Source organism: Solea solea, chromosome 1 (assembly GCF_958295425.1).
Source record: "Solea solea chromosome 1, fSolSol10.1, whole genome shotgun sequence".
Classification (NCBI taxonomy): Eukaryota; Metazoa; Chordata; class Actinopteri; order Pleuronectiformes; family Soleidae; genus Solea; species Solea solea.
In genome coordinates, this window is record NC_081134.1 from 15,317,742 (window position 1) to 15,336,272 (window position 18,531).

At 43.0% G+C, this 18,531-nt stretch overlaps 1 protein-coding gene across 1 annotated transcript; it reads left to right on the forward strand.

The window, feature by feature from the left end:
• Positions 1 to 470: 470 nt before the first annotated feature.
• Positions 471 to 18,255, forward strand: wnt9a (wingless-type MMTV integration site family, member 9A). Its single transcript, XM_058622624.1, is given in 4 exon segments — positions 471 to 676; positions 12,908 to 13,167; positions 13,286 to 13,548; positions 17,160 to 18,255. Coding segments are annotated over 4 exon segments (1,302 nt in total). The 3' UTR covers positions 17,733 to 18,255.
• The last annotated feature ends 276 nt before the right edge of the window (positions 18,256 to 18,531 follow it).

Consider the following 18,531-nt stretch of genomic DNA (forward strand, 5'->3'; position numbering starts at 1 on the left):
CAATACCTTTTAAACAACACATATTAAACTAAATATTCTGCCGTTTCTCACACAAACTTGGCAAGTTTTTCTTGCTTGGCAATCAGCACACATACAGGACATTTTCCACAAAAGCACTGTGCATCCACTTAAAAAAAACAAAAAAAAAAACATCCCACGTGGAAATACATGGAAAAAGATTTAGGAGACTGACAGCAAACAAGCATTTTATCATCCAGTGCACGTCAAGACTGACAATGTGCACAAACATTGGCAGCACGGTGCTGCTTCTATGACTCACAGGGGACAGACAGTCATGCCAATCATATAAATCTATAGACAACTGCGATTGTTTCTGTCTATCTTCCTGAAGTGACTTAGTGAATAAGTTCAGCTCTCTCTTTCTCTGTGTGTGTGTGAGTGAGTGTATCCCCCACCTCTCTCTCTCTCTCTCTCTCTCTCTCTCTCTCTCCCTCTCTCTCTCTCTTGTGATGGGAGGAGCGCAGCTCAGCTCCTCTCTCTATAAGAAGTGTTGAACATTGAGCAAAGGATTTTACACAGCTACTCAGGAGAAACGAAATGATCTGCCCTGGAGCCGCAGCAAAATGCTGGATGGACACCTACTCCTGGGATGGTTATCATTCACAGTCATAGTGCATCTTCTCAACTTGCCTGGACCGACCGCAGCATATTTCGGGTAAGCACTGACAGACAGAGAAGAGTATGATGCTGCTTTCATTGATTTGATTGGCTCCTGACTTACAAAGCCGGTGACAACTTATTGACTTTCTCCCCCCCCCTCTCCCTCCTTTTAAGTCTCTAAGTTCCCACTTCGTTGAAGTTTTTTTTTTTTTTTTTTTTTGAACAACAAAGTCAGTTGTTTTGAAAGCATGTTTTGATTCCACTCAGGTCAGTGAGGTGTCACTTGGCCGCGGTTGCGCAGCGCGCAGCGGCCTCACAGCTGGTGGCTGCCTGCAGCAGGTTGTCTGCACATGATTTGGCCCCACTTAGGTTTGCTGACAGTCACTTTTTGGAGACAGAAAATGTCTTAGCAGGCTGGGAAACCGCATCTATTCAAACTAGATGGACGCAGCCTTGAGTTCATCCCTATTCCCCAGCCCTGACACCCGCGCTTGAATTCCCCCGGCGTGATTGAATGGCAGGTAACGGTGCGCAGTGATTATCTTGCGCAGCTCAGATCGGATCCTTTAGTCGACTCTGAAAACAGCCGCGGAGGGAAAGGTGAGTGTAAATGCCTCAGACTCAACAGCTGGTAACAATAAAGCAAACTGACTGAGTGAGTGAACTAGTGGCCGAAACGTCTGCTCAGCTTGCACAGAAAATTCCCCCATCCAGCATAAACATATCACACAACTCCGGCAGAGGGTTTTTTTTTTTTTTTTTCTTTCCCTGCTGCCTCCATCAAGTTTAAAAAACACTTTGGAACACGTGTCGGGAAATTAATCTCAAACATTTAGCTTTTCGCGAATCATGTTCTATACTCAGTGGTGTTTGATTTAGACATAGCGCAGGGCTGTGTGTTTCAGAAGCAATGCCCACAAAACGCCTTGGATTCGAGGTGTATCCCACTATGACCTCCACTTAAGAGTGGCAGCTACAGTTTAACTGTGCACTGAAGTTAGTCTCAACTGACAATAACTTTTACAACACCTTTCCAAACAGAGTTTCAAGGTGCTTTACAAAGAAAAAAGAATCATCAAATGTCAAATGAAAAACTTTGAAAGTTTGCGGCACGATATGTGAGTTTGAAGGCGAGATTTAACAGACAACGCTGAGGTCATTGAAAGAGCAGCAGTCTCACCTCGAACAAACTTCCTAAGCTGCCTAAAATGATCGAGGTGGCATCCCCTACTCAACAGAAGCAACCTCTTAGTGTCTTTTTTTTAATCCCTTCATTGTGTGTTGATGGAATTGTTAGTGAGGCGCAAGGAGACACATGGCTGTAGGGCTGCAGAGTGATGACACGTGAGGACTTTCGAGCAGAGTCAAATTTACGGTAGGTACGGGTGTTTTGTGCGGGATCCAGGAGTGTTAGGTGATCTGGGAACACAGTTCCCTCAGGGTGTGTTACACTGGTGTGTTGGACCCGGCGACCTGTTCAAGTGGATCTCACTTTCATCGGCTTATCCTAAATAAGGTGTAAAAGTCTCAGGAGGCCAGTCAAAACATACAAGCACGTCAGGTTTTGGAAGCACTTGAACCCTCGTTAGACATCAAAGAGTCTGAATAACCCAGATCGCTGAGAGTTACACCCAGTTTTTCACATTTCTGGGTAAATGTTGTTCTCGTGGGTGTTGCACCGAAGTGTTGGCACTCATCTTTGGAAACTGGGTGATGCAAACATGCTGCGTGGCACCTGTAACTGCTCTCCGCACGCTGGAAATATCACGGCCGTTCACAGTTAAACGTCATCATCTGTAATGCCCGTGCATATTCTATATGAGGTACTTTCTCCGTGTCTGTCTTTGGTTTCAATGCAGCTCTAAAGTTGCATTACAGCGACAAATGTGACCCCCGGCTCTGTGTTTCTGCCTCCCACCCTGTTGCAGTGTCAACTTTGGCAGGCAGTGTGTATTACAGCGGCCGTGCCAATTTGGCACACACATCTGCCTTAATGGTCCCAGTGGTAATGCATATTTACTTATTCAGTTAGCACTTGTTTTCAGTTTCTTCTGTCAGTCTGTTCTCTATCTGTGGCCTGTGTACGCGGAGACATGTGGTATTACAATACTCCTGATTTTCTCGGTGAGCCCGGTGAGAGAGGAATATGAATGAGTGTCAGTGAATGATTTAGCCCTGCGGTGGAGGAACATGGAACATACTGAGAGAGAATGCACAGGTGACACAGATACAAATGTGACTGCCCCCCTGGCCAACTTCCCAGAAATTGGACACCGGTGACACTCCGGCACAGTCCTGCTCAGCTTTGACTGCGGTACATACTAACATAAACCTGTTCAAATAAATATTCCATGAGCACAAGGCATCCTAGGGCCTCCTGGGTACTGATTTACTCAAAATAGAGGGTCAATGTTGCATACCCAATTTCCAGAGTGCGGTGGAGCGTAAGTGTAACATAAACACAATCTCTCCTGCCCATAGTCTGCACAGCTGAGGGTGGGGTGGGATTCCTGGCGTAGTCAAGCACCCGCTTAAATTGTCATCCTTTGCCACAAGAATGTGAGCACTCATTTTCTCTCCCTCAGCCTGTTGTGGCAGGTGCTGGTTCTGCTCAATCCGTTATCATCAGAGTTTGAATTGGAGATGTTTATCAAGCTTTCTCTACGTGACTTCATAGGTCACAGCACCTCGGCCAGATCCAGGGTAAACTGACAGGAGGAGGAAGTGATTTGTTTGCTCGTTTGACCTCGTCACGGCCCAGAGTGCTGACTGTCTGTGACAACTCTGCTGATTTAAATTTTAGTTTCAGTGAAATAGCATGTCATTCTGTGGTCTAGTAAACCACGCCGCATGTTGGTCCAAGCACTGCGTCAAGAGTTTGTTTTTTATTTAGTCCATTTGTGATATATATACAGGAAGGTTGCCCACAGTCATGCAGCAGGGATTTACCAATCGCTGCGGCAACACAGCATCTGCAGGAAGCAAAATACGCCGGTTGCTGTCGCTCCACTAATTAATTGGTATGATTACTTTGTACAGTGTATCATCACTTCGCGCCAGACGAACAGATGTGTGATCGTTCTCCGCGCTCCTTCAAGTGAGGCAGCGTGCCAGAAACAAGAGGAAAAAACAAATAGGATGCGTGTAAATAAACCGATGAGGATGTTTTTTTATTGTGCAGCTGTAAAGCGGTTTTAATCACTGCTCTGAATTAGTTCCTGGTGCGTATCAAACATCAGTTTGTTTTAAAGGAGCCACATTTTCTTCTCGCACAGCACAGTAATGTTACAACTTGTTTTTTAAGTGGCTCCATGTAAACATTCTTTCATTTTTGCTCCCTCCTCTCTCGCTCTCTCGCTCTCTCGCACTCTCTCCCCTCCCGTCACCGGGTTCGCCCGGCTCATGTGCGTGCCGGCATCCCTGCAGTGGTTTGTGGGAAGCTGCTGGGTGATTACCACTCATTAGGAGCAGCAGAGTTAGTGTGGACTCAGGCTGGCGTTGTCTGGCAGACAGTGGTGGCGGGCATCTCATTACCAGGCCTTAAGGACTGATTAGCCCTGACGTGCAGCAGGGCGGGGAGCCCCATTGATAGAGGGATTTCCCAAACTTCATAGGATATCCTGTGGCCATAGCCACACCTCATAGGGTATCACTTTACTGTGAGACAAGAAGATAGGATTCTCTCAGCACTGGTGCTATGACCTTGCAGTGTGGTGAGATCATGCAAAACTGGAGGCTTAGATAACAGACCCCAGAAAAAGCAGAGCTTTGTTTACTTTATATTTCTGTTTGATAAGTCCGGATTTGAACTAAGCCCGGCTTTGCTTTGACTGCTCTGCTCTTTGACATCTGTCCGTAAACGCCTGCTATTCCCATGGATGCCACAGGGTGGTGCAGTGTGTTCTGAGAGGGCAGGATGATCCTCAATCAGCTCTTTTCAACCTGTTTTGTGTAACAGTAGGAGAGTGGGAAATGAAATGTTTAAACATCACATCTAAAGGCAGCCAAGTGTGTGCAAAAACGGGGGGAGGGGAAAAGAAAATACTTCTGTGCATGTTTAGTTGTGGTCAACCTGCCTGAAAGTGTGCGAGCTTACGGAGCAAAAATTCATCTATGCATAGTGTTACTGTTTATTTTACAGCTTGAATCATCAGAAACTGCACACACACACCAGTGATGTGCTGTTATAGAATAATGACGTGACTATTTTTGAAAAACAGAGGGTTCGATGAGGGTTGTAATCTCTGTTATGCCCGGCATATATCGCATCACGGGACCTCCAGTTCTGGTTTAATCAGCTGCGACATGTTTTGTTTTAAAAGAATGGCAGCTCCAGCTCAGTCCCATTAGTCAGCTGTGCACACGAGTGGTGGATAGTCGGAAGATATGGGAGGGAAACTCCCATTGAAGGAAACTCCTGTTGGCCAAACTGCATGCATAATGATCTTTGCAGATGGAGCTGGAGACATGGGTAATTTGCAAAACAGGAAAACTAATATAGACTCACGATACTTTTAGTGGTCAGGCATTGATGAGATGATGCTTGTTAGTGAGACTGCCATGTCCTGTGTTTTCCATTCTTGACCGCAGGCAAATTTTCTCGGCCTGATTTGTGGGGAGTGAAGAGACATGGTATGTGCTCAGATTAGCTGATCGACAAAGTCTCATTATTATATGTATATACTGTATATATATATATATATATATATATATATATATATATATACATATTTTTATCTTCTAAAAATATGTGTGCATGTCCTCATGTCTAACAAGTGTGTGTTTTTAATTAAAAAATCTACACCAGTTATCATAAAAATATAAAGGCCCTCCATCTCACACACTTGCTTAATTATTAATAAGTTTTATTTCTTGTACGTAGAACTGCATCTTTCTGCATGAACTTAAGCCAATAATCATATTAGAGCCAGGCAGATACATGCCTCTCACATATTCAGTATTTCAGTATAGGTGTGACAGATCTCTGAGACGTCTGCTGATGTGAATACAGAAAAGGGATGTTTTAAAAATTGTTTATTGTGTTTGTAAAAACGAAAGAAGAGACCACAATCATCTCTGCTCCAAATGGATCAACAACCAATGTGTACATGTGAAATCAATACTGTCAGCATCAGTCAAGCTCTCAATCAAAAACACATAAGGCATATGTATCCATAAAGCCTGAGCAATAGTTTCACAGCAGACACAGTCAGACTGACATGAATGTGTCTGGACATGATCGATGTTCACCACTGCGATCATCAACCCTGGAGGAGTTCTGTGGCCTGTCAAAAATGGCCTATGTGTATGACATTCAACTGGCTGACAAGAGGCAACCATTTTGACACAAAGTGATTAATGAGCAGCATGTATGAATACTGATACTGACAGGTTGTGTTTTAACTTGAACGTCATGTCTCTCCATTATAGATTTAACAGCAGCGGATTAAAAACAGCCTTGTGTGTTTTTGCATATTTTGTATTTTGGGTAATGCAGGCCTTTCCGGAACAATAAAACCCCTCTCAGTAATAAGAGTAAATAATGGTTAATGAACTCAGCCACTTGCAGTTACTGAGGCATGACTGATTCAAAACAGCCACTGTTTTGTTTTGGATTTTGTGGTTTGACTTCGTGTGCTCGGTTTACTCACAGAAGTGCTTTTGGCCTTTGTCACAAAAAAAACCAAAACACCAACGCAAACCCACTCTTTCTGAACATTAAATGTCTGCTTTTTGGAATTTGCTAACTGTCAAACTGTTGTGCTCGCCAACCAAATAACCGTACCCTGGGTCTTGAGTCAACATGTGCGAATTGGCGAGAATTGAGCAAAGTGTGTGTGTGCCTGAACGTGTTTGGTGTGCGCTGGTACAGCACTCCTCTGTGCCATGGTGTAAGCTAGAACAGGGGAGTCATGCGGACACTGCTGTGCGCCCAATCTGTGCCAGTCACACAGTGACTATAACTGAGCTGCTGACCTTAGAAGCCTTGAGTTCTCACATAGCAGTTAAACCTCTTACCTTGCACCACACTCCCTTCCCCAAACCAAGCTTGTGCAGCCCGCACTTGCATTCATGTCTTTGGATTAAAAAAAAACCCATGTATATATATATATATATATATATATATATATATATATATATAAAAATTTAGATTATAGAGATTTATTTTTTTTTATCAATCAACACATGCAATTCAAATATCAAGAGAGTAATTATCAAGGACGTGAGCCAATCAGTCAATTAGTGGGTGTAGTCTGACACCGGCCTATGTGGTGTGTGAGTGACCAGAAGAGACAGCAGATGACATAACTCTGGGTCATATCCTGTTAAGTCATGCAAGATAGCGGACTTTCCCCTCTTTACGTTGTGGGTAGCAGTGCGTCTAAGCATTGCATGACATTCCCACACTTTACAGAAAGGCTTATTATACAAATAATAATGACTTACTAAGTCCCCGGGCCCCTACCACTTTGTTTTCAAAGTCATTTTGTCATGTTACTGTACTGTGTCAGTCACAGCTTGTAGGAGTAGTCACAACACCCAGTACTTTCAACCAGTGACTAATCTTATCTTAGCCTCATACATAATTGTTCACTCTTTGCCCTATTTCTGGTTTTAATGAGTTAGGGAATGAACGGTGTCACTATGGAGAAAATAGCAGGATTTTTTCCTCTTTTTTTTTAACTCCTTGGAGGTGGACAATAGCCTGGAGACTCCCTGTACCGGAGAGCCTTTTGACACTGATTCATGATTCCTACAATTATTCAAGTCTAAGCAGTGGAGAACATTGTCAGCCCTAGTTAGAGTGGGCCAGAGGGAAAACACCACACACACTAACATTCCTACTACCTTTGGCATGGCCTGGGCTGTGATACACCAGATGGGACTTGGGCAGGGTGGTCTGAAGTTTATCCAACATTTCTGAAAAAGCAGACCCCACCACCCCCCACCCCCCATCCCTTCCCCACCAGAAAAAAAAAAAGGAGCACTTTAAACATTGTGAGGGCAGGAGGAAAAAGTGAAAGACAGAAAAGGAGATCAGAAGGGTCGAGTGTAATTTCCATACAAAACCTTTAATAATAATACTATGATTTTTAGTTTCCACAACACACAGATTAATCTCAGGTTTGGACAGTAGTTTTTGTCTCTTTTTTGACAGCTGAACTCTTCCAGAACACATGTTCATGTCTGTCATTGTCTTGTGTAGCAGGTTACTTTCATAGACAGCGGTGGTTTTGTCTAGAGAAGGCTTTGTTTTGAGCCAACAGCTGGGTGGAATGATTGGCATTCGTTTAGAGTAATTGGCCAGTGGGAATGGGGGGGTGGTGGGGGTGTTCAGAAAAGAGGAAAAAAAAAGAAAAAAGAAAGAATGAAGGAAGGAGAGGGGGGTTGGTTGTGATCTTGAGGACACCAGACCACACAACCTGCAAGTTCAGGCTGATGGAGAAACTGTGGCTTTTGTTGCTTTTTCTGCATGGGCGCGTTCAGCCACGACTGACTCTCTTGTAGGTGTTGACTTAAGGTTGTAAGTGCCCATATGCACACACGCACACACACACACACACACACGCACACACACACACACACAGAGAGAAAGAGAGACAGTATCTGCAAACGTATAGCCAACACCTGTGTGACTCCAGTGGAGTGGAGGTAATAAACAATAAACAGCCGCTGGTTAAAAGTTGGTCGCTGTCTTCATTCTTATCCTCATAACTAACACAGTGGCAGATAAACAGTCAGCACTAATAACTGGCAATGACACTGTGGTAGAATTGGTGGAGCATCTAAAGAGTAACTGATATCTGCTTAAACAATTTGCAGACATAACAAAACCTAGACATCTTCATTTTCCATAATATAAAACACCTAAAAGTGTGAAATTCTTATGTTTTAAAAGCTGGAAGCATAAAAATCACTCGATGATTTGCTTAAATAAACTTTCTTTGTAATCAATTAACTACACTGACATAAGTAATGACTCCACTGTTCCAGCACAGCGTCCATTTGCAAGATTGCAGTACTTAATAACAATACACTGCTTTTGTCTATATGTAAATGTTTCATTTAGGCAAATCAAGTCAAAGCAAGATTTTTGTGTCCACTCTCTGAGGGTTTAGTTGTTATTACACTTATTTAACTAGTTACATACCGAGCCAGGGAGGAGCGATAAGAATTACCAGCTGAGAGTCTCTTTCAGGACTGTAATGTGAAGCTGGAGCACGGTTGATGAAGTTTAGTGCACGTCAATGATTTCCTTGAGTGATAAACTCTGTGGCTCCGCAATGTGAAGTGGAGGCATTTCCACTCAACCCCACTGCATTGGAAAATGTATTTAAAGTAAATACTACGGGCAGTGGGAGGTGCTGACAGGTGGAGAGAAAGGGCTAAACAAACGATATCGAGGGAGGTGCGGCATGAGAGTGTGTTAGTGATATTTGCGCGGAGTGTGTAGAGGCAAGTGTGTGAATGGGAGGCAAAGCTGAGCAAACACCAGCAAGAATCTCACCCCACATAGGATAATAAGGAGTTTGAATATGTTGTCGTCGGTGTTGGTGTCCACATGTAAAGCGGGGTTGCTGTGCCACCGACTCAAACAAAAACACCCACAGAAACAGGCCCTTGATATGACAACACAAAGTTAGGAATTTTTCATTTTGGTGCTTCTCTTTTTAGTCATGTACATCTTTTATGAGAAAGCAATTACAATCTATTATTGGCATAATTTTTTAAAAATACTTTCACTTTACAGTTGCAAAAGTACGTTTACAGGTGGCTTTGTAATGGTTAATAAAAAGATAAAAGCCGTATATCTGTTATTAAATTACCCAGCACAGCCACATATTTTTCTTAACTTTTTTGAGAATTCTTCATAAAACAAATTATTTTTCCATTAAATTGATTTCAACTGATTAATCCATATGTTGTATATATATATACAGCATATAATTGATAACATTGAACCTTTAGCTACAGTTTACATATCCTTACGAAAGATAGAGCGATAATCTTTGGGCTTTACTGGGTTATCAGCTAGACATTTGCGATTTCAATTTCAGATTTATAATGTTTTTTGTGATCCAAGCATGTTTTCCCAGTTCATCTTTTCCTGTAAGCGAGTTGAATCGATTCATTGTTCAGCCAACAGCACAGTGATATTTTCTGTTAGTTTTGCAGATCCTCATATTGGAATGTGTGACCCTTTTGTGTGACAACAGGGGTCACAGTACCACATCCAGGGAAAATATTGTCTTAAATGAGCTGCACATTTGAATTCAAGAGGAACGATTGTAATCCAAACCTCGGCTGAGTCAAAACAGCACATCCACTAAGAGGACAGACGATCTACAAAGAGAAAATAAACAATATCAGTGTGTACATCTGTAATAGTATGTGACAACTGGTCTGCCGCAGAGTGGAAACATGCAGAGAGCAAACCGCAGCAAATAGTGTCTTCTCAGGAGGCGTGAAGAAGTGCTTCTCCACTCTCAAATCTCTCCCCCTGCACACTTCACCCGCAGGCTTTCAGATAGAAACGCGTCTTTGTGTTAAAAAGGCTGCACAGACAGTAGCGCCGCTGAGATCGGTGTCATGTCATCTTTGGCCTCCTTCCAGCTCTGCTCAGACCATCTTTTTTGTCTCAGACAGGCAGACGTCACACAGACAGTTGAGGCCTGTCACTCTAATGGGCTCTTGTTTTGGCAGGCATGTGGGCTTTTAGAAGATCTGACGCTGATACGTGCAACTATCCATGTCTCACTCAAGAATGTCCACATCATGTTGGTGGTTTTGAGTGAACGCACACACACACACACACACACACGCACACACACACATATAGTATCAATCCAGTGTAATTAATATTTCTTTGGTCATTTGTTGTCTTATGGTGAATTTGAGAAATACCTTGACATTTTCCTTGAGACTATTGTTTCAAATGGACTTAGGCGGGTACTCCACATGGCGCCATCATTCAATCCCTGGTTGGTTGCTTACCATAGAAATGTTGTGGAACGATTGTCAGTCATATGTATCCTACTGGTCAGCTGGAATTGTTTTCTTTGGCACATTGAACGTGTTTCCTTGGCATTGTTAGCACAGTGAATTTAAACAAAGCATGAAACAAAAAGGAAATTATTCCGAGAGAGACACGGTTCTGTTGCGTTGCCGTGCTCTGTACGCCTCAAACCATACATTTTTTTTGGGAGAACAATCTCTGTCAAGACACGCCTTGCCAGGTTTCCATTTGGAAATTCATAGCTGTCAGGCAAGTTAAAGAAAGGCAAATACGCTTTGTAAAAAGGAAACCATTTGACCCAATCTGAAAGCAAATCCCGACGCCTCGTCTTTGATTTGACTGTTCAGATTTTTAACTATGCTGTGAATGCACAGCACACAGACAGTATTGTGGAGCATATGTGAAGTATTAGTCCATTGGTATGAAACTGAAGACTCAAAGGGAAACATTTCAGTCAGTTATTGGACTTAGTAAAACAAATCTGTTGTCGAAGAACTCCCGTGACCCTCTGCTCGGGGCTGTAGTGAATCTGAGTGGTGACAGAACGTTGTGTGAAGAGCAGTAATGAAGTAAATGTAATGTTAATATACATCACCAATCAACACTTCTGCTACATTAACTAAACTGGTGTGGAAATTTAGCAGGTGCCCGGCATCTTTATAAAAAAAAAATATTGCAGGATAATTTCTTTTACATGCCTAGCTGTGCTAAAGTGCTTGCCAGGTTTCCCAGTCACTGTGGTTACTCCTCGCAGTCTTTTTTTGTAGTTGGCCGCATCGGCGTTTTTCACACTCAAGCAGGGATTGACAGCAAATCCAAGAATGTCCGTGTAATGAATTTTTAATATTATAATACACATCTGTATGTGTTTAGATGTCGGATAACGAGCAAATGGCTATAGAAACTAATTTAAGACATGAAAAGGTTTAAATGTTTCGTATCACGTTACATAGAACACGTAACGTTCGCATGCTAAAACGGGATACTCTGAAGTATCCCGTTTCTCAGACTGGCTGTCATTTCATGCCCTGTATCTGAAAGACATTATTATCCAAAGCTGGGAGCTTAAGATAATAATGGAGGATGAAAACGTACATCGCAACCTACGACAGACGTAAGAGGTCAACGTGCTGCGTTTCCCCAGCATTAAGCGAGAAGTCAACCCGCACACAAATCTGTCTGCAGAGACACACCGGCCCGTGGACTTTTGTGAGTTCTGTAAATCCATTTATTCTTCAGTTTCACTTTAAGGGTGTCAGAAGGAGGCCAGAAATGACACATAATGAACAACTACGGTGCCAATCCTGTCAGTTGGTGTGACCAAAATGGTCACAGGCTGACAGTCGTGTCCCCTGTGTGTGTGTGTGTGTGTGTGTTTATGAAAGTAAAGCTCTGTTTTCCCCATTACGACCTCAGAACACTGCTTGTCCATTTTGCCAACAATGTGGCAGTCCCCGCTTTGTGTTTTATATACGCTTCCCTTAAATAAACTGACGAAAAGGAGCGCAAGTCTACCACATGTTCTCCATACCATGTTTATAAATGAAATTTCTGCTTGTTATTTTTCAAATGGATGCCAGGTTTAAGATTCCAAATACCGGACTTTTGTTACGGGGATTCTATAACAAGAGTGTGTCAAAGCTGCTGTGTGATCATGTTTAAATCTAAACAAGTTAGTGACCGCCACCCACTACGCGATATGATGATAAATATTAAACCGAGCCGCCGCAGGCTACTGTGTCACATAGTGTGAGTGTCATGCCATGCATGCCATTGTTTGAAATATGTCCACATACCAACCTGAATGCTTCATTGTTTATAATATACAAATTATAATCTCAAAAAAATGCAAAGACTGTGGATAATCAAGCACTGATTCGACTATTTGTTTCGCATGATAAAAATCAGGGACAAAGGGGATGCCAGAGAGTAAATGAAAAGAAATAACTCTTCCACCTCTGCAGAGAATTCACTTTACACACACGCCTGTGCTGGAGGTTGATCTCCGGCGAATGTTGAATTCCCCTGATCATTAACCACTGAATAGCTGCATTCATTTGAACATTAACCAAAAGTTTTAGCATTATATCCCCCAGCTGTGTCTCCTGAGCTGTTTACGTAGCACATCTTTGCAACTCTGCAAGCTGTTCATGCAGGAAGGCCAACATCCTGTTCTTTATTTGATACTTTATCAAGATGTATCCAGTCCCACTGTGTGGCGTGTTTAAACTGACCCGAGTGTGTCTGTGATGTGATTTTTCCCTCCAGGTTGACAGGTAATGAACCGTTGTCTATTCTGCCACTGAACTCTCTACCAGAGGAGAGCATGGGCAGGGCCCACTACAAGCTGTGTGACCGGCTCAAACTGGAAAAGAAACAGCGAAGGATGTGCAGACGAGACCCGGGCGTGGCAGAGACTCTCCGAGAGGCTATTACCATGAGCGCCCTAGAATGCCACTATCAATTCCGCTTTGAGAGGTGGAACTGCACCTTAGAGGGGCGCCACCGAGCCAACATACTAAAGAGAGGTATGAGCAGAAGAAAAAGATCAAGTTGCATAACAATTGGATGCTTGACTTCAAATATTAAGCGAATACTTCTCCACATGCTTAATTTGCTTGGACACGCTCTCCTCTCTCTCCACAGGATTTAAAGAGACAGCCTTCTTGTTCGCGATCTCCTCAGCAGGCCTAACGCATGCATTGGCCAAAGCTTGCAGCGCGGGACGCATGGAGCGCTGTACGTGCGACGAAGCCCCCGACCTGGAAAACCGAAAGGCGTGGCAGTGGGGAGGCTGTGGAGACAACCTGAAATACGCCAACAAATTTGTCAAGGACTTCCTGGGCAAACGCTCCAACAAGGACCTGCGCGCACGCGTGGACATGCATAATACAAATGTGGGCATGAAGGTAAGGATGCACTCTGGGCTAGGGTTTGCTGTTAGTTATTTGTGAAACAATACAAAGATACAGATGACTGCTTTTATATCTAGAGCCACACTAGAAGACATCACACATACAAAGCTTCAGTGGGACAAAACCCTGCTTTCTACATTCGTCTACTTACGGCACTTTACTAAAGTTCTAGCATGACTCGGGTCAGCTCGGCTCGACTCTACTTTTTGTTTTGCTTTACGATTAGGGATAGAACCTGGTACCTGGTGCTTTTTTAGTACCTGCTCTGGTGAGGTTCCAAGTGAACTGAGCCAAAACTAAAATAAGACATCAACTGAGACTGAGAGGGTTGTTACTGAAAGAGTCATGAGCACGACATCTGACACAAGAATCTCCAACTCTTAGCAAGGAAATTTCGAAAATCTCAACATTTAACAGGAGTCTGGTGTATTTAGTGACAGCACTGTTAAACGCCGGCGATCGTGAGCTGCATCACAACCCCTTCTGCCGTATTTTAGTTCAGTGACTCCGGTCACGCAGGAAGTTCTGAACTAATGTTTTTAATGAACTGATTTTAATGATTCAGTACACTGAAAACAACTGCTTTCTTTGCTCGCCACTAGTTTGTGTCGCATATAAAACATCACGGCAGTTTCGTGTCGTGCAGTATTTTATGCTATGACGACCCCACACATATTGAGACGGTACTACGAAGTCATGGAAAAGGACGTGCCTGGTACCCAGACCGTGTGCAGTACAGACCAGTAGTGCTAGATATAGTTATATATCTAGCACTATCTAGTATAGTGGAAAAGTGCCATTAGATGGGGATATCTTTTTTAAAACTTTTTGGGGACACAGTCCAGGTGTGACAGAGCTCAGTAAATATGTGTCTGCTCATGACACGACCACAGCTCATTTTAGACAACATGGCCTTGCGTGACCGTGCTGCTACTCATATTACTGGGTAACACATGACTACAACAAACAGTTCACAATTGTGACTGTTACAGGAGACATAAGGTGTTCTAGCTTTGTTACAGTGTCAGTGGTCACGCTCCAGACAGGAGGCCGACCCTCAGGTGTCAGTGTCTTCAAAGCTGTGGCTGCCCTCCGTCACTCTTTACCCCCATCTGTCTTTGATTATGATGACTGTAGGCGAAGCATTCCACTGACTTTATATGTCACTGTCAGTTCACTAGTAATGAGTAACTTCCTCCAAGCCTGTAAAAGCAGTTACTTCTGCTGCCACAGCTGATAGAAGAGTGAATATTGGACTATTGCTCTATGTCTGTTCAATGTGACTTAAATAAATGTCTGAGAACACATTGACTTCATCAGCTGTACAATTTGATAACATTTAGTTTAAAGCTTATCTGAGAAGAGGAGTCGATCTGTTGTTTGTAACAATGACGTAGTAACAGAATTAAGTATGACATGAGCTTGGCAAACAATACAAAATAATAACAAAACAAGACATAGTATAGTTATCCCAACTGTTAACCTTAAGTTACCTTAATGGCATGAAGACAGCGACGCACACCTGAATCTAACCAGGAAACACTCAAAACCATACCAGCTTGAACAGGGCCAAAGTTCATTTAGAGTCACAGTCAGTATTTAAACAGAAATGTTGGCTAATTACTTACATGAATCAGCTACATGGTGGGAAAATTGTGATAATACAACGATGTTTGAGCACTGGGGCAATTATGTAGACAAACAGCAACATGAAGTGCCAGTTCATTCAGAGCCTTTTACCAGATATACTGTGCCGTAGCCTACTGTCTTTGCTTTTGTAACTGAAGAGATTAAACACTACAGTCTGGGAAAAGACTGCCGTCCAATACAAAACACACTGTCCAAATATACCGTTAAACTGGCCGCAGAAGAATTTGATATGACCATAGCAGAATGGCCTTTGATATAGTTAGTTCAATACAGGGCATCTTAGGAGAGTGAAATTACTAAAAAAAATACTATTCAGTTTTGAATCGTTTCCATTAAAGATGCGGAAAAAGAGTCGCACTGATTAAAGGTAATTGCTGGTGTAAATTTGACGAAATGTGAAAGTGCTCATTAGTCAATGTTTGCTTTTGTCGTTCTGATTAGATAGGCAACAAACGCTAAATCGTGCTCTGGCACAACGCAACAGTTGTTTGTGGTGAGCAAATATGGGCTTTTTTTTCATCTTGGACATAAAATAAGAAAGGGAATGGTCTTTCCAGCCAAAGCAAACTAAATGTCTGGAAGCTGTTACTTTTACTCAGCTTTTCTCATTTTGTCAAGATTTTCATTTGGTTTTCAAAGTGAATTATAGCAGAGGCACACTTCCCAAATGTTAGCAAGCGTAAAACTCTCCCAAAAGGCCAATGCAGACTCTTCCTTTTTAGCTTGGCTCTCTTCAAACTCTCAGTAGAATCTATTTGTGATAAAAGATTTACTGCATCATGTCTTTGCTTTTTCTTGCGATTTGCACATGCAGTGAGATGCACCGCATTAGGTCAGAATCAATTCCCACATGGAGGATGGAAATGGAATGTGCTACCCTCTTCTACGACCTCCCCAACAAAAAGCTGACCTATTACTTTTTTTTCTTGACCTGCTGGTGTGATGAATATGCACTTCCTGTTCCCTGATCTCCTCAATCTCTTTTGCAGTGTCTGAGAACAGAACTGTTGATGCTATCTGAACCTAATCTCAGACTATGTGTTATTGTCATTGACTTTTGCACACGCACTGCTTTTGTCATTGGGCTTGTGAAGTGAACACTAGCTGGCGACTAAGAGGTCCAGTAGTTTTGAAGTAACATGTAGTGGTCATCTTAGCTGACAACCTCTGTGTTTCACATGCAGTAGTGTATGATTTCTTTATTCATTCATTGTCTGCTGCTTATAAAGCTAATCCCAGCTGACATAGTTCGCCAGTCCATCCCAGAGCCAACATTAATGCAAACTCCATACAGAAAGGCCTGAACAGGGATGCAAACCGGCAACCTTCTTGCTGCGAGGCAACAGTGTTAGCCATGGGTGCTACCGTGTTAATACATCATTGATGTACACTTTTCCCCCCTAATGTTTTGCATCACTTGCTCAATGTGTTTTTCTATAATTACAATAGATGATAGTGACAAACAACTTTGGCTGTAGAAAACACAGTGCCTTGTCAAAGGATGATAATAGTAGCCATTGCACGGCTGAATCGCTGAACTGTCTATTTGTGGACTATTTGAAGCAATAACCTCCCCTCACTTAACATAATAACAGTTATTGAGTTTAATCAAAATGTCAGTGGTTTAATCATAACTGAATCAAGGATCCCCTCCAACTATTATCCACTTATGGTTTTATTTGAGGCCTTAGACAAAGTGTTACATTGTTCTCTTAAAATTCAGAAGCAACAAAATAAATTCTCCCCTTTTATTACATGAAAAGAGCAGTGACTATCAATTTTCTATGATTTCTGTCCTACTCCTCAACCAGCACCCTGTACCTCTATGATTTCATTGTGAGGCTACCTGGGTATTTGGCTCTTTGAAGTGCTGCTTACCAAACAAAGGCTCAATAAGCTATAGTTTTCTTTAATTTTTCTTGGATGTGAACAGTTTTTCTTTGTCTCTGAACCAGGTAATTAAGGCTGGAGTGGAGACCACTTGCAAATGCCATGGCGTCTCTGGCTCCTGCACCGTCCAGACCTGCTGGAGACAGCTCCTGCCCTTCCATGAGATTAGCAAGCAGCTGAAGCAGCGCTACGAGACCTCTGTCAAAGTTGGCAGCTCCACCAATGAGGCAACAGGAGAGGGCGAGATCTCAACAGGCCGAAACCAGCAGCAGCAGCAGCAGCAGCAGCAGCAGCAACAGCAGCAGCAGCAGCAGCAGCAGCAGCAGCAACAACAACAGCAGCAGCAGCAGCAGCCACAGCAGCCCCTGCCAGGCCTAAATGATCAGATCCCTCGCACTATGGACCTGCTCCACATCGAGGACTCGCCCAGTTTCTGTAGACCCAGCAAGTACTCGTCGGGCACAGCTGCCCGCAAGTGCTACAAGGATAAGAACTGTGAAGCGATCTGCTGCGGCCGAGGCCACAACACTCAAAGTAGGGAGGTGACGAGGCCCTGTCAGTGCCAGGTGCGCTGGTGCTGCTATGTCGAATGCAAGCAGTGCACACAGAGAGAAGAAGTCTATACCTGCAAAGGGTAAACCTGTTTCCTTTCAGAACCAGTGGAACAAGTGAACGAAAGGTCATGCTGAAAAGGAGTGGTGGTTTTGATCTCAAACAAGGTTTTGCTTCCACTGTCAGAACAGTGTCTGAACAAAGAGGAGCGCGAGCTGATGGAAAAGCAATAAGCACTTTGAGGGATTTCTGTGGGTTTGGGTTTCAGAGGTCCTGTGACCCCCCCCCCCCCCGTGTGTCTGCAGTTTGCATTATTAAAAAAAAAAAAAAAAAAAAAAACCTTCTCAGACAATTGGGTCACCATCTCAAGCGTTTTTGTCACAGTGTTGTCTTGAAGCGAGTAGCTTTGTATTTTCCTATTATCAGAGCATTTGCATCTGCTTACAAAGAAAACAGATAAGTATCCATTTTATTCAAGGACGGAAACACCAACAACCAACAGACTGGTTCCTGGGGCTTTTTTACCCCAAGAAGAATGGTGTGCATGTGTGTGCGAGTGTGTGAGTGTGTGTATGTATGTATGTGTGTACGTGGGCACCTGGTAGGTAACAAAAGGGTGTGGGGGCTTGGGGGGGGGTTCCAATGACGACTTTTATGGCGATGAAAACCATATTCAGAGACTGCGAAAACAAGACAGGGTGTATGATTTACTCTACACGCACATATTTACACTAACACACATTGTGTGTTTGCATATGTATGTACATTCAGTTTTATAGTAATTATATTATACAAGCCACTTATCTAACTATGTTAAGACAAACCACTAACCACACAAATGTATGTAGTTTGTGTGCTTTCTCTCACTTTTTGTTTTCTTGATTC